We start from the raw sequence: 14,652 nt of genomic DNA on the forward strand, positions 1-14,652 counted from the left end.
AAGTCGTTCGGAATCAATAGAAATGGGAAAGATTCATAGGAGCAGTGCTGTAAACGAATAATAGACGGCAGTTTCTGAAAAACTAAGATACGGAGGTTTGGCGAGAAACGTGGAAGGTTCAAAGCAGGGGAAGCTGGAGGCCTTTGCCAGTGTCGTCTAAAAGAGACCATGGTGTCAGGAGAAAGACACAGCTGACAGCAGAGGCTGCTTGGAATTAGTGGGAAGGGGAGAAAATGAAGGGAACTCAAACAAAAGTAAATGTTTGAAAAGCAGGGAAGAGGAGGAGGAAAATGAAGGGCAAGAAGGGAGAAGGAAAACTCTTTTTCCAGCAGTGCTGGGTAAGTGCGCGTGTTCTGTGCGAAGCCCAGAGGTGGGCAGCGCCCTTCTGCACCCTCGTCTCCTGCTTCTCAAATGTACTTAAGATCATGGGGGTCCAACGGCTCATGTCCAATCCATTTCTATTGTTTTTTATTCCAGTTCTGGGTGGGGGACCCGGGGACCTTAAGCACACTTGGGCAAGAGCTCTCCCACTGTGTCCCACCCCTCACTCTGGATTCTGCCTTTAGATCAGTCATTCAGCTGCCTTCTCTAGGTAGGACAAGGTGTATAGCTTCCCTGTGCCTCCATTTGGTGGTTTACAAAGTGGGGATGATAGCACCATTACTAGTTCAGATCCCGTTACTAGGATGGTCGTTAAATTCAGATACACGCTAAGAGAGGAATGGGTAGACTACAGCCTCGGGTGCAGTGGCAGCCGTGATGCCTTGGTAGTGCTGGGGGTGTTAGCAAGCAGTAGGAGTTGGTAGAGGTGAACTATAGCTTGTGTCCATTCCTGTCTATTCAGAGGCGCTTCCACTGAAAAGTAATCTCCATGCTCCCCAAATCTCAGAGCCATGGAATGAAATGATGTTCTTCATTAATCTGTCCTGGTAGTATAAAGTAAAGCAAAATATTGCCCTGCAGATCCTTTGCATGGTTGGTTGATTTTTTTCCCTATAGATTTATTCATTGTGTGTGTGTGTGTTGTCTGCATGTATGTGTGTGTGTGTGTGTGTGTACCATGTGCTTGCCCAGTGCCCACAGAGCCCAGAAGGCACTGAGTCTTTTGGAATTGGACTTCCAGACAGTTGTGAGCCAACATGTGGATGCTGGGAACTGGGCCCAGAACGGCTGCCAGGGAGGCCAGTGCTCTTCGCTGCTCAGTCCTCCCTCCAACCACAGATCACTGTCAATTTTAAAGACAGGGTTGGGGGAAACAAGGAAACTATCAGTTCTGCTTTCCTGGCATTTTGAGAAACTTGGGTCGCATCCCTTCTCCCCTGGGATTCAAAATCTACCAGGCAGATTCATCCCTGATTTAAGTAGAATCCTGGAAATAAGGAAATTTTCTATAGCTAATATATAATAGATTCACAGCGTTCCTTTTTAACCCAAGACTGGATTTTCTCATTTCCTATCTCTCAGTCTCTCTTCCCTCCCTCTCTCCCTCCCTCCTTCCCTCACTCTGACAATTTCCCCTCTTCCCTCCCTCCCTCTGATTGACCCTCCATCATTAGCACAGACCTCTCAAAGCAGACAGAATTTATTGTATGTGTATGCCTGCTTTGTTGAAATAATAGCCCAAATTTTTGGTTAGAAAATTCATGACTGCCAATAAATGATATGTTTAGATAAATAAGAAAATCATAAAATGGAGTCTGGATTGTATAAGGGCCTAAAGAGTTTTAGGAAGTCTTTTTCAACTGATGTTTATCAAGCCAAGCGTGAGTGCAGAACACTGTTCATATTCATTTGGTTTGACCAGTTTTCTTAAGAAATACATATTTTAATTATAAGAATCAAAATAAGTATTTATTTATTTCTGAATTGTTACTTAGTTACACTTCTAGTTCCTGTACACACACACAAAAAAAATGCATTTCACAAAGAAAATCCAGTCAGTTGTATAGGGATGCGTAAGTCTCTCTCTCAGGAGGGCAGGTCTAATAATACTTCCTGTAAAGTAACCCACGCTGGAATGACATCATTTCCAGTTTGCTTCACAGTCTGGTCGAAGCCGCAGAGGAACAGATGGAGTGCCCACTGGTTTTGTTCCATGAGAATCTTACACACTGAATGGCTAAAAATGGCATCCATCCTCATAAAATCATTTTGGCACGAATAGCAAACAGTAAATGTTAGTTCAAAGATGAAAGTGGCTATCCGTCTCCTGTATTATCTTACGTGTTTAGATTTGATATTACCCACGCTGACATAATTACTTTATAGCTGAGAATCAAAATAAAAATTCCATCTACATTTTTAAAAACTCTTGAACTCTAAATACAACTAGAAAGGCGGTGGAGATCTTTGCTCTGTCCATCTTTATTCCCTCCATTCAAAGCAGAAGTGCAACACATTAAACTCGGAATAAATGAGAAATCAAGATTAAATATTATAGAAAAATATGAAACTCAATTATCAGCTGTAAAAAGACAGAAAGCTTAAGATAAATTGCAATGGCCTTAAAGTGTTCATGCTCGGCCTATAAGTGCATCTTCTCTCGTGTCCGCCCAGATCATCTGACCGACAGCTTATCCCAATATTATTGTTCACTTACATATGTGGCTGAACATTTACTATAAATCTAACGTTTTCAACTAAATGAATCCTAAAGGGGAAAGGCTGCCAGCCACCTCCTTTGCCATTGTGAAAATGACCTTCGGATATCTAGATTCAATAAGAGTGTCGAATTTATAAGCAGAGCGTTGGGTAAAGCTATTAAGAGAGAAATGAATTATTTGTGTGAGAAAGTTTACAGGTTTGGAGGCAGCCGAGTTTCCCTCTGTCTCCGTCAGTGGTGTGTCCATTAATTAGCCCTTCAATTCCACTTCAATTAAATTAACTCTAATTAATAAGTTCATTACAAAGATTGACGCACCTTGCTCAGAGCCAGTGTGTTAAATGCTGATAAACAACTTCTCCCTAATGAAAAATTGATTCCACTGAATGAAAGGGGGACCTCCAAAAGACACCCCTGTTCTGATGCTGAGTTCATGTTGTGTTGGCTCTGGAATTAATCAAACCATCTTCGCCTCTTAATCAAAAATTTAATTCAAAGGCTATAGAAAAACCAAGGATGGAAAAACAAACCAGAGACACAACTCTGTCCCAGTTAATGGCCTCAGTGTTGTTTGTAAGAAATGGTACAGTTTTTAAAGTGCCTTCCTGGGGTGTCAAAAGTAGATAAGAATGTGGATAAGGATGGTGCCCGAGAAGTATCATTGGGGACTGGGTGTGGAAATAGGAGTATATGACGATAGAAATGCTTACTTCTTTTATTGTAAAGAAGAAAGGCAACCATCGCTTGTTTTTATTCGTTAGAAATGGTTTTGGAATGAAAACTCAGAATGCAACAGTAGTTTTGCAATCTGAGAATAAAATCCACAGTTAACTTTATACATAAAAAATAAAAGCTCAAATGTCCTTCAAAGTTCCCTCTCCCTCTCTTCCTCCCTCTTTCTCAGTTAGACCTAGTTAAATAAAGCTCTTTAGAAAGCTTTATATAAAAAAAAATTACTTCAGACGTCTGAAATCTTTTTAAAGGCTTAATCCAGTGTTACACAATTTGAAGGCATTTGGTCATTGTGCGCCTTTCAGAAATCCCAACAGATGAAAATCTTTGTTTTTCAAATGACAGAGTCGATGTGTATATATATTATTAAACTGGTTTTCTATTATGTGGGCTAAGCAATTTGTAGCTGTCAGGAGTGCAAATTTACTAAATAGGAAAAACAACATTTCCCCTTTTTTAGCCAGCATGCCTGCATGTGCGAGCAAGCTAATGTACTTCTATAATAGAGCTGCCTTAAAGTTTCTGAATATTTAAAAATATTTAAGCCATGGCTTTAGCAATCAACCCATTTCATTTCTCAGTAACTGTATATAATGCAACTTCTGTTAAATATTTGACACACTTAGCTACTCAAATATCTCTTCATTTTGGTGTCCATGTTTCTTTCTTGGCTGCCAATGAGTAGTCTTATGTATTTATATATGATTATTCCATATACGTAGTATTTCATGTATAACATCTCTTTATATATAAAGAAATTTTCCCAAGCATTTATTTATTGTGCGTGTTTTATGTACCCACATCGCCACATATAAAATTAAAGACTATGAAAGAATGTAAAATTCCACCATCCGCAGTTGCTACTTGGCAAAGCCGAAATGAACCTGGCGCGCGGTACTTGCGGTTTACAGTGACTTTGCTTTTCACTTTGACAAATGCAAGAGGCCTTAATAATCCTCCTTCTCACCCCCACCCATTCTTTTCTCTTGCCTGGATTCCTCTTTCTGGCAACGCAGAAATCTGTTCCGTGGACTGCGGCACACACGGTGTTTGCATGGGAGGCACCTGTCGGTGTGAGGAAGGCTGGACCGGCCCTGCGTGCAATCAGAGAGCCTGCCACCCGCGTTGTGCCGAGCACGGGACCTGCAAGGACGGCAAGTGTGAATGCAGCCAAGGATGGAACGGGGAGCACTGCACGATTGGTAGGCCCACCAGACTTCTAGTGCTTTCCGTAGTGCGGTTCTGTCTGCGCTGGACCCGAACCCACCAACCCGATAGACTAGCAATCCACCCCCGAGCCCCGCCCCAACCCTTAACGTACTTCTCTCGATCCTCCATCTCCTGTGAAAGAGCGAATTCTTGGCTGTCTTTTAACTTGGAAGATCACCTCTTCACATTCATTTTTTTTTTAATCTTCTTACAAAGAAGAGTTTCATTTGTAATTACTGTCTATGTCTTACAATAATTTATTTCTTGTTAGAGGAGCCGACCTGAATGTGAGGTGTAAGAATGGGAACGCGTTGCTTGGTGTGGTGGCCACCAAGAAAATGGAGTCACAGAAAGATATTTCAGTGCCTTGTTTGTAAGCCGTCCACTTTGGTCAGCTGCGAGCCAGATCTGCTCAGCACCCAAGAGCTCTCAACCGACCACCATGGCATGGCTTCATCTTAAGTGCCGGCTGCTAGTGTTCCCTACTGATACTGCACCTCTTAATAGCAAGCATACCTTCTACTTGACATTTTTGTTTGTAAATTTTCCCAACTCCATGGGCTTTGTTGATCTACAGAATCACTCTTCTTAGTCTTTTGGTACTGTGAGTTTCTACTAAGAAGTTTTTTTTTGTTTTTGTTTTTTGTTTTGTTTTTGTTTTGTTTTGTTTTGTTTTTTTGTTTTGTTTTTGCCTTTCTATTGCGACTTCACTGGAAGTAAACTAGAATAAGCCCAAGTGTAGCTGTTCTTTGTAGGCCTGACACTTCTTCAAACACGGGAATGTTCACCAATACCTGGAAGCTGAATAAAATATCAACCAGATCTCTCAGACCAAAAACAGTTTTTTAAAGAAAAAAAATGGGGGACTGAAGAGATGGCTCAGTGGTTAAGAGCATTGCCCGCTCTTCCAAAGGTCCTGAGTTCAATTCCCAGAAACCACATGGTGGCTCACAACCATCTGTAATGAGGTCTGTCGCCCTCTTCTGGCCTTCAGGCATACAGACAGAATATTGTATACATAATAAATAGATAGATAGATAGATAGATAGATAGATAGATAGATAGATAGATAAAAGAGAAAAATGGTAGGCTAGGGTTGTACTCACCAACATGTAATGCGAATTTAAAAGTGTCTAGAACAGATAAAATACTGCCTTTTCAGCATACTCAGTATTCCCTTCTCATTCAAAGTACAGAATTAAAATGTTCAGCTAACAAAGTGTGTTAGAAAGGTAGAGGAGGTCATAAATCCCTCACCTCATTAGAAATATCCATCACTGATGGTAATTGACAGGCTGGCAATTTCAGAAGGTAAGGCACCATGTTTTCTGAAATATTTTGTGGTCACAGGGTAAAATTTGATGAAACTCTTTGGGAGCTTTATCGGTAATTGAAACAATGTATTCTTCCAGTGTGTATGAATGATGGCCTTCTTTTTTCTGCTTACAGGAATTGGGTAGCAAGAAATTCCCTCATGAGAAACTTGAGCTCACACGTGTTATCAGAGTGTCAGAGTTCTGCAGTCATGTGCACACACTTACCCCCACCCCATCCCACAATTAAAATCCAACCTCTTTTTATAAGTTAGCACAGTTTTGCCTTTACCGACCCTATAAAAGGTTCTTTGCAATGTTGTTGGCCACCCTGAAATCTGTTTCAAGGGTCCCACCACAGTCCTTGGTGTTTGGTGACCTTGTGTGATGACTCCAGGACTCGGAGGTGACTGGAGTCGTGACTGTAGTGTACAGAGATCAGAAAGAGGGATGCATCAGAGTCTGGAGTCACGTGGAGCGCCAGCCTTTCTCCAGGTCAGGATGCACTAATGTGTGTGCAGACTTCCTCCCAAGGGCTCCTTGTGGGCGCAGGACATGTAGCAATGCAGGGAGTGTGCAGAATTCAGATGTCACACGGGACCCAGCCCCACCATCTTCCGAAGGTCCCGTCTGCATCATCATCTGTGCGACACCCTCACGGTGACCTGTTGATGGTGAAGTCACGGCCTGATGTGGGGAAAGATTCAGTATGCCCAAGTCATCCACAGACATACATGTTCACAGCCCTTGCCCAGGGTTCATCCCAGCTGTGATGTGGCTCTCCCTTCTGATCTCTGAGAGGCTTCTAGAACAGGGACCACATGAAGCTCATGTTGCCACATTAAGACAGAAAACAGTTGACAAGCAGGCTCTCTGTATCTCTCCTTGGACACTCAAAGGACCATACAGTACCCCTATGTCCAAACAGCTCCGCCCCTGAATCTCGGAGTCCTCATACACCAAAGGCAGGAACACAAAAATATGCTTTTTGCATCGCACAAATTAATTCTAGCTAGGAGCATAAGCACTATATATCTGACTATGTATCCTCAGAAGGACAACAAATGGATATGCATAGCTTTAAAAAAAACAGAAATATATCAGAAAGCTTCTAATAGGCACATAGGACTACCACCCAATAGCTCCTCAAAAAGTTCTTCCGTGGCTCTGTCTTTACTGGCATTGGCAGGTTGATATAGAACAGTTTCCTACGAATAAGTGCTTCTTAAACAATGCTCTACTTGTTTGGAAACAAGGAAGATTTTTGTTAGTATACTGGATCTTTTTTATTGCAGATGGATGCTTCTTGCCTCGCTGGTTGACAATTTCATTTTCTATTGCTTTTATTAATTGTGTCGCTTTCTACTCCAGCACAGGAAATAAAGGACCTGCTTGGACGTGAATCTTTTAAAAGATGTAGAGCCCCTTTAGAGCTGTGGCTATAGCTCAGTGGTAAAATGTCAGGCCCGTGTACACAAGGCCCTGGGTTCGATTCTCAGAGACACTTTGAAATTCTACTCTGCTCTTTTGTGCCATTAGAATGAGTCCAGTTTTGTCACGCAAAGATGCGGTTGCCCTTCTTCTGTCTGCTCGCTACCTGTGTGTGCGCCACAGTGTAGCCCAGGGACCATTCGTGAGCTGCTGGCAAAGCAACCAGGAAACAGTGTAGCATTTTCTCATTTGGGACGGTTACTAGTCTATGCAGTTCCTCTCAATTCAAACATATATCTGGCTAAAAAGAAACTGTCATCTTCGGAGAGACTGCTCATAAATCAACGAGATTTTCTTTTCCTTTCTCCGTAGTATGTGTCGGCTCATAGACTACAGACAGGGAGGTTAATTGAAAGAGAAGTGGGGGAGAAGTGAAAGAGTTCGAAGCCTACACAGGTTCTCAATAGAAAACAAAAGACTATTCATTAGACATCTTACTATCTTCATAAACCCAGTTCATGCTTTCATAAAACCGTGGGCATGTTGATAGCAAAACCGTCAGGGATCCGGCGTACCCACTGGACACCGGCTCTGACCTCACAGGGTTCCGTCCTGGTATTTTTATTAGCCTGCTCGTATTTTCCTCTTGTTACAAATCACGAGTCCGGTAAATTAGGCACGTTCCTCTCCAGGACTTGTGCCAAGTCCTGCTTTCTTGGGTTGCACTTCGCCTAGTGGTGCATGCAGACGGAAAATAAAGCAATGGGAGACTGGTTTGCAGCAACGTGCTGATTAAAAGAGACATCTTTCTCTGCCTCCGCAGAAGGCACTTGGGATGGTTGTGTCCTTTTATGAATGAAGAGGCAAGAGGCGTTTTACTGAAAGAGCCACCTCCTGTGGGCAGCAGAACTTGTCATTAGCGTATTTGAGAGTAGTAGTACATGGCACTAATATAGCTGTGCAGTTGCAATCGCTTCCTTTCGGACTGTGGCTCATCCCTAGATGAAAGGATTATCCTATACATGCGCCCGTGTTTGTTTCTCATGAGCTAGGAAGCATGCAAGGATATTGTAGAGGACCCCAGAAGCAAGTCAAAAATCTGCGGAATGTAATTGAATGTCTTGCAAATGACTGTTGACATAATTTGGGTGTCATGTGACTATCAGTATATGTAAGAAGGCTAAGCAATTCTGTACTGTGAGAATTGAGAAGAGTCAGGTTTAGAACTGCTCTCTGATAGTTCAAATCCGTGACGGTGTGATACTGACGAGTTATGACCAAATCGAGTGAGTTCCTATCACAGTGTTTAACTGGATTCGGAGCCTATAAACACAGGAAGGCAACTTGGCTGGTTCGGTTCCCTCTCCTGGCTAAAGAAGGGACAGCTGTATGTGGCTGGCCTGTACCTCAATTTAACTGGTCACGGAACCAGAAATCCTGCCTCCGCATGTGCTACGTGTTATTTCCAAGCAGAATGCAGAGCCAGTGGAAAGTCCCGGGCTGTGAGAACCCCTAATTGCCTCATTTTGAGTATTCATTAATCTCTAACTTCCACAAGGGCCTTTCTTTTTCAGCTTGTATTGAAAAGATTTTTCCCTGTGTCATCCATTTGTATCTATCTGAGTGCACAGAAACGAGAGATGAGATTGAGTCCTGAAGAGGCCGTAAGGGTGTTGGCTAGCATTTGATTGTTCTCGGCCATGGAGAGTTGTCACAGAGGACAAGAAGGCTCTCAGCAAGCTCTGTAGGTAGCTGTCTTCTCGAGCTGATCGATAGTTTCCATTTCTCCAGGGAACCAAAAAGGGAAAAATGGACTTACATCAGTAACAGAAGAACCACTGGTTGGAGAGCATACTTACATCTTAGAATAAGCCTCCTCTGAAATATTTAAATCTCCGTTTCAGTAAACCTCAACAATCCCAGAATTCTGTAGGTGTGGGGGTTGGGGATTTTTGTCTCCACTTTCGTGGTAAAGCTTTGGGATTCTTTCTAGAAGGGGGCTGGTTCTTGGGCTTTGTTCTGTTCCATCCGTCATCCCATAGGATTAAGTCTCTTGGATCCTTGCCCTGTGTGAAGGACCCTCGGGGTCATTTGCAGTTCTAGAATGGTCTCTGCTGAGTATGCGAAGGTAGGAAACATAAGCACAGGGTTCCCTTGCTGCCTCAGTTTCCTTCTGCCTTTTCATTTGCCATAGGAAGGAATCGTGTCCACTTGTTAAGAGGTCCTGAGATCCACTTTGTAGGTACTACACATCCCCATCACTTTTTACTTGGAAATTTGTTTCTCTGTCACTGAGCATTGCTGTGCAATTTCTCTGTGATACGTACTGAGTACTGTTCCGTTTAAAAGGATCATTAACTGTTTTTATAATACACAGACCTCTAAGTCATTTCTGTGGTTCAGCACGGCTTGTGTCTTAACTGTCCTTAGCATCGGGTGGAGTTAGCATTCTAATGGCAGGTGATTATACTAATTGATATTTATGTAAGATTTTGAAGTACAGTTTACAGATTCCTGGGAGCCGGAGGACTTGTGTCCTTGCTGAAAAATTGAGTGACCTTGAACAATTCATTTACACTCTCTACATATGTTTTCTCTTACACAGATTGTGAATATCACATGCATCAAAGAATTGTTGGAATGAAATGAACTGCTGTTCTGTGAATTATAGCATTTACTCAAGTGCCTATAAAAGAGAGCTCGGTAGTTTCGAGTTTTAGTTGCCTTACAAACTGCAACCCAGACCATGGTTTAGGTGTTGACATTTAAAAAGCAAAAAAAGCCGGGCAGTAGTGGCGCACGCCTTTAATTCCAGCACTCGGGAGGCAGAGGCAGGCAGATCTCTGGGAGTTCGAGGCCAGCCTGGTCTACAAGAGCTAGTTCCAGGACAGGCTCCAAAACCACGGAGAAACCCTGTCTTTAAAAACAAAACAAAACAAAACAAAATAAGAAAACCTGCCAAAGGCATTTACTTAAAGAGTTCGTAGAATTCCCATCTTGTTGTAAGACAGAACCTTATGTCAGAGTAGACATTGTTTAACAAGGGCCTGTATGACAGGGGACTGGGAGACAGAGAGTTGTTTTTGAACATCGTGATATAAAAACAAAGGTAGGGTGTGTAGTATGATATTTTTCCTCTAGTAATGTCTCAATGCAGAGCTGTCTATTGAACAGCATTGATTTTTCATGTACTTTGTGGCAATTCAAATGGAAATTTGACCTAGGGGAAACACTAATTCCTTAAAGCTACAGAAGACTGGCTATTTGATTTTATTCTAATTCCTCAGTATGATGGGAAACAAGATTGTTAATGATCACAAAAGCATGCTGGTTGTCTGCCCAGACACAACTCAGACACACTGTACTCTGCACCCTTCCTTTAAACAGCGAGGTTGCCCTTGACTTTGGAACGCTGAAGACGAGAAATGGGAAATTGCAGTGTAACAGCCGGGGAGTTATCTGCCGAGCAGTGTGGGAGAAAGGGGCCAGAACCTTCGCCAGTGTGGCCAGCCTAGGTTGCTGTTTCACGTCTCACCTCCGACAATAGTGTAAGAGCAATAATTTCTGGTCAAAGGAAAGACTAAGTGACAGTTTTGAAAACTAAGAACTTATTAGCGCTTTGTTTACTTGACAAATTTAGTAGTTTTATAACTCCAATTTTTTTTTGTCTGTAATGTTTTCCCGACTTTGGAATTAATATAGTAAGACTGGATGGGTTTTTTTAAAAGTATTCTTTTGTTCAAACGCTATTTATAATCATCCTGTCCCCACCCCCAAAACAAGTGGGCTAAGTTACTACTACAAGGCTGTAAGAAGTGAAAGAGCAACCTAGGCTACCCTGGAAGCAATTTCCTGTTGGTCAGTGGGGAGTAGTGGGTGAGAAAAAGACCATACCTGAGTCTTAAACAATGCCAGCTTTACTGGAAAGCTGCCAGAGCTTAAGTCCCAGGGTCTGTCATTTATACAGACCGCTTATAAGATCCCACAACGAGACCGTGACTTCACACAGCCATGTGTTGCTATGATGCTTACAAATTACTCAAGACCTCCGTCCCTCTTGTGTTCCTTTGCAGGACAAGTCTCTTTGTGCATGGCAACCCTAGAACAGCGATAGATGCTTCGACAGTTCCACTAAGGAAAAAGTGAACTAGGAGATACATTGAGTTTAGATGGGATGAGGGGTATGTTTATGGGGTATGAAATCAAATTTCTGTCTGTGGTCGTTACTGAAAATACTCTAAAAGTTCAGAGCTATTCTTGCCGTCCCGTCCGCTGACTTACCTAGAGCCATATACTATCATGGTCAGAGAGTGTATGGAGACGTGCCAGTCCCGAGGATCCTGCCACAGACAAATATAANTATATGGCTTGGCATATATGCAAATAGAATTCTTATCACCTTACAGATCTCTTTAAGTAATTTTCCCTGATTAGAATATATTAGATAGCTGGATGTGGTGGCACACACCTTTAATCCCAGCACTCGGAAGGCAGAGGCAGGCAGATCTCTGAGTTCAAGACCAGCCTGGTCTATACAATGACAGGTAGGTAGAATTACACAGAGAAACCCTGTCTTAAAAAAAAAAAGACATGTTGGATAATAGAACTTATATAATTTCATATGTGTTGTAACATTTTTAGATAAATCATTTTCTTGTGAGGAGTTTACCAGGAAATTTGTTCTTAACAATGAGTCCATCAATGGTGAGGTCACATGTGCTAGGAAGTCCAGCATGTCACACAATCATATGAGCCCATTTGAAAACTGTTTCCTGTTTATGTGATATGGCTTACTGACATCCGCAGAGAAAACAAAAAACGGTAAAAACTGTCTTCAAAGAAGGCATGAAGCAGGCTAGCAAATGTCATCAGTTCACAGGATGTCAGACCAACCTGTTACACAATAGGAAGTCCATAAATCTGTACATAGTGCTAACAATTTACATGATACTATCGATAACAATTTTGAATTACTGTTATTGAACAATAATCAATTTTGAAGCCAAATGAAACTTTTCTAATCAATAATGAAAATCATGTTATACCTCACATTGAGTAGATGAAATTATCTCCCTCAACTGTATAGTCATGTTGCGAAATTGCTGTTATTTTAAGGAGACAAGGTGTGTGTCATCTCATAATAATAGAGAAAGTGGCTGTTAGTGACCTGGCGGGCGTTTAATAAACATTGCCTTCTCTGGTATTTGTGCTATTCATCAACTGAAAAATTTTCAGCATCGTGGTGATTTTTCTTGTTCCAAATAATTCTTGGCTTGTGCCCAGCACTTCCTCTGCCTTCATGTTGTTCTTCTTAAAGAGGGGCCACCTCCCAAGTTAACAAAAAGTTTCAACCCCCACAAAAAGAAACATTGTGTCTACTCTGGCCCCCACTGTATTCTGTGCTGTCTATGACATCATAGGACCTTACAGAGGTCTCCTGTGCCTCTGTTTCCCCAGCTGTAAAGTGGGATGAAAATAACTCCGTCCCTCCTGGAGTTGCTGAGACTCTTGAGTGGGTTAAAACTGTGGTGGTCACAGAGTAAAGACCACACAGAGGCTCCTTAACCATCACTGCTGGTCCCGGAGCCTTTGGGCCGACACTAATGGCAGACTGACTGAGGCTATTGCTTTCTTCATGAGTCACCCCCTAGCCTCTGCTCATTCCCTCTGAGAAACAGGAATGCCTCCTGGGTACAAGAACTAATCCCATCTTCCCAGTGATGGCTCCGTGATCTGCCATCCCTGACGCAGGATGGGTCGTCATGGGGCTGTTGGGTACAGAGTTGTTTGGGAGGAAATTTTCCTAAGCCTTCTGGGCAGTGGAATGTCAGACAGGCTGAAAACCCTTCCGTGAAGCGTACAACAGGAGAGTCTACAGTCTCGATAGTGCTAAGGTGATAAAAAGTTGGATTACCTGGGGGATACTGGTTCCTGGGGGAGTGGAGGAAAGTCCCCTTCCGAGCTCATTGGGCGTCATCCCTTTTCTGGAAACCAATCTGGTTTTCTAATGTCTGATTTCATCTGTTGAGATAACCTGAGTGTCCATCTGGGGCCTCTCCACTATCATCTTTCTCATTTGAGCCCTGATTTATTCAGCGAACAGTTTTATATGCACCACTGTGTCCTCCATAATACCTTCAGAATTGATATTTTCTCGAATGAGGTCATTTGGTCTCTGCCACAAGTGAAAACTTGCCTTCTGCGTGCTCTCTGAGAGACAGACGCCCTTGTTGATTAAGATGTCAGCGTCGTCTCTACTCCAGCTCCGTACTCTAAAAGGTGCATCAGAGCTGTTTGTCTTCACCACTCGGCCCGTTTTCACTTCTGGGAAGAGGGGAAGGAGTGCTGGCTGGCTGTGTTGTCTATGCGGTCGGAACTGTCTTGTTCTGATGTGGTTGATTTGACCTTCGAATGCTTCTTCTCCCTCCCTGCGAATTCTTCCTTGGTATCAGTTTGATTGTTTCTTTTTTCTTACAGTACTAATTTCATAGCAAAAGGATATGGAGTTGTGGGTTCAACGCAGGGATAGCCAGGGTTACCAGCAGTGGCAGGGCCGGGCTTTCTGCCAATCTTTTACTTGCTGGTCTATAACCTGACGGCTCAGAGTCGTCAACAAACACAAGCTGCTTTGATGATTAAGTTGGACTCTGTGTTTCTGACATGGCTTAGTCTCCAACTATGCCTGTCAAAGCCTTTGGGTGAATAGATTTCTGCTTCTGTGATCCATACCTGCAAAGCAATAGCATTGTAATAATTTTCACTCTTCTATGAAGTTCATGTGAAATGCATTACAATGTTAGTTAACTCCATAGAATTCTCTTCTGCCCTTCTGCATCCTCATAGACTTCCTATGTGTGATGTACCTATGGTGATGTTAGGGATATATAAAGTACCAAATGATTAAATGGTATCTCATATCATCAAATCCTCAAACAAGAGTTTTCATTGGCCTTTTCTCACTTGGCTTGCCTATAGACTTGATAAAGTCATATCCACTGGGCTGCCTTGGCAGGTTTTCTCTAGTCCTGAGGAGAGCTTATTTCTTAGGGTACCCATTTCCTTACCCCTAAGGATGGGGTGAAATGCAAGCATAGCGTTTGCATCTGGAGTCCCCGTGTCTTTGGCCCAGGCTCACTGGTTTCTGGCCCATCCTTGATGCTGTGATTTCCGAGGAGGCAGAGTGTCTTTGACATGAGAATGCCCATCGTAAAGCAGCAGTACCACTGAGAGGTGTATTGCTTCATGCAGTGCCTTCGTGGCAGGTGCATTGCTTAGGGGTCTGTTAATGTGTCCCGTGCTTTAGGAAAGGATCAACGCTCAGAACATCTGAAAGCCAATTGTGAACGTCAGCGATCGTCTTGTGGG

The 14,652-nt window shown here is 42.7% G+C and overlaps 1 protein-coding gene across 3 annotated transcripts in view; it reads left to right on the plus strand.

Annotated features, from left to right (window-relative positions):
* The window catches only part of Tenm3 (teneurin transmembrane protein 3), a 606,148-nt gene that overhangs the window by 496,588 nt on the left and 94,908 nt on the right, over positions 1-14,652 (plus strand). For all 3 annotated transcript variants that reach the window (XM_050147272.1, XM_050147274.1, XM_050147273.1), the window contains one exon: positions 4,351-4,536. In XM_050147272.1, the coding sequence (XP_050003229.1) occupies positions 4,351-4,536 (186 nt within the window). The remainder of the gene's footprint in view (positions 1-4,350; positions 4,537-14,652) is intronic.

Source organism: Alexandromys fortis, unplaced genomic scaffold (genome assembly GCF_014885135.2).
Source record: "Alexandromys fortis isolate MF-2015 unplaced genomic scaffold, M_Fortis_MF-2015_v1.1 scaffold_32, whole genome shotgun sequence".
Classification (NCBI taxonomy): Eukaryota; Metazoa; Chordata; class Mammalia; order Rodentia; family Cricetidae; genus Alexandromys; species Alexandromys fortis.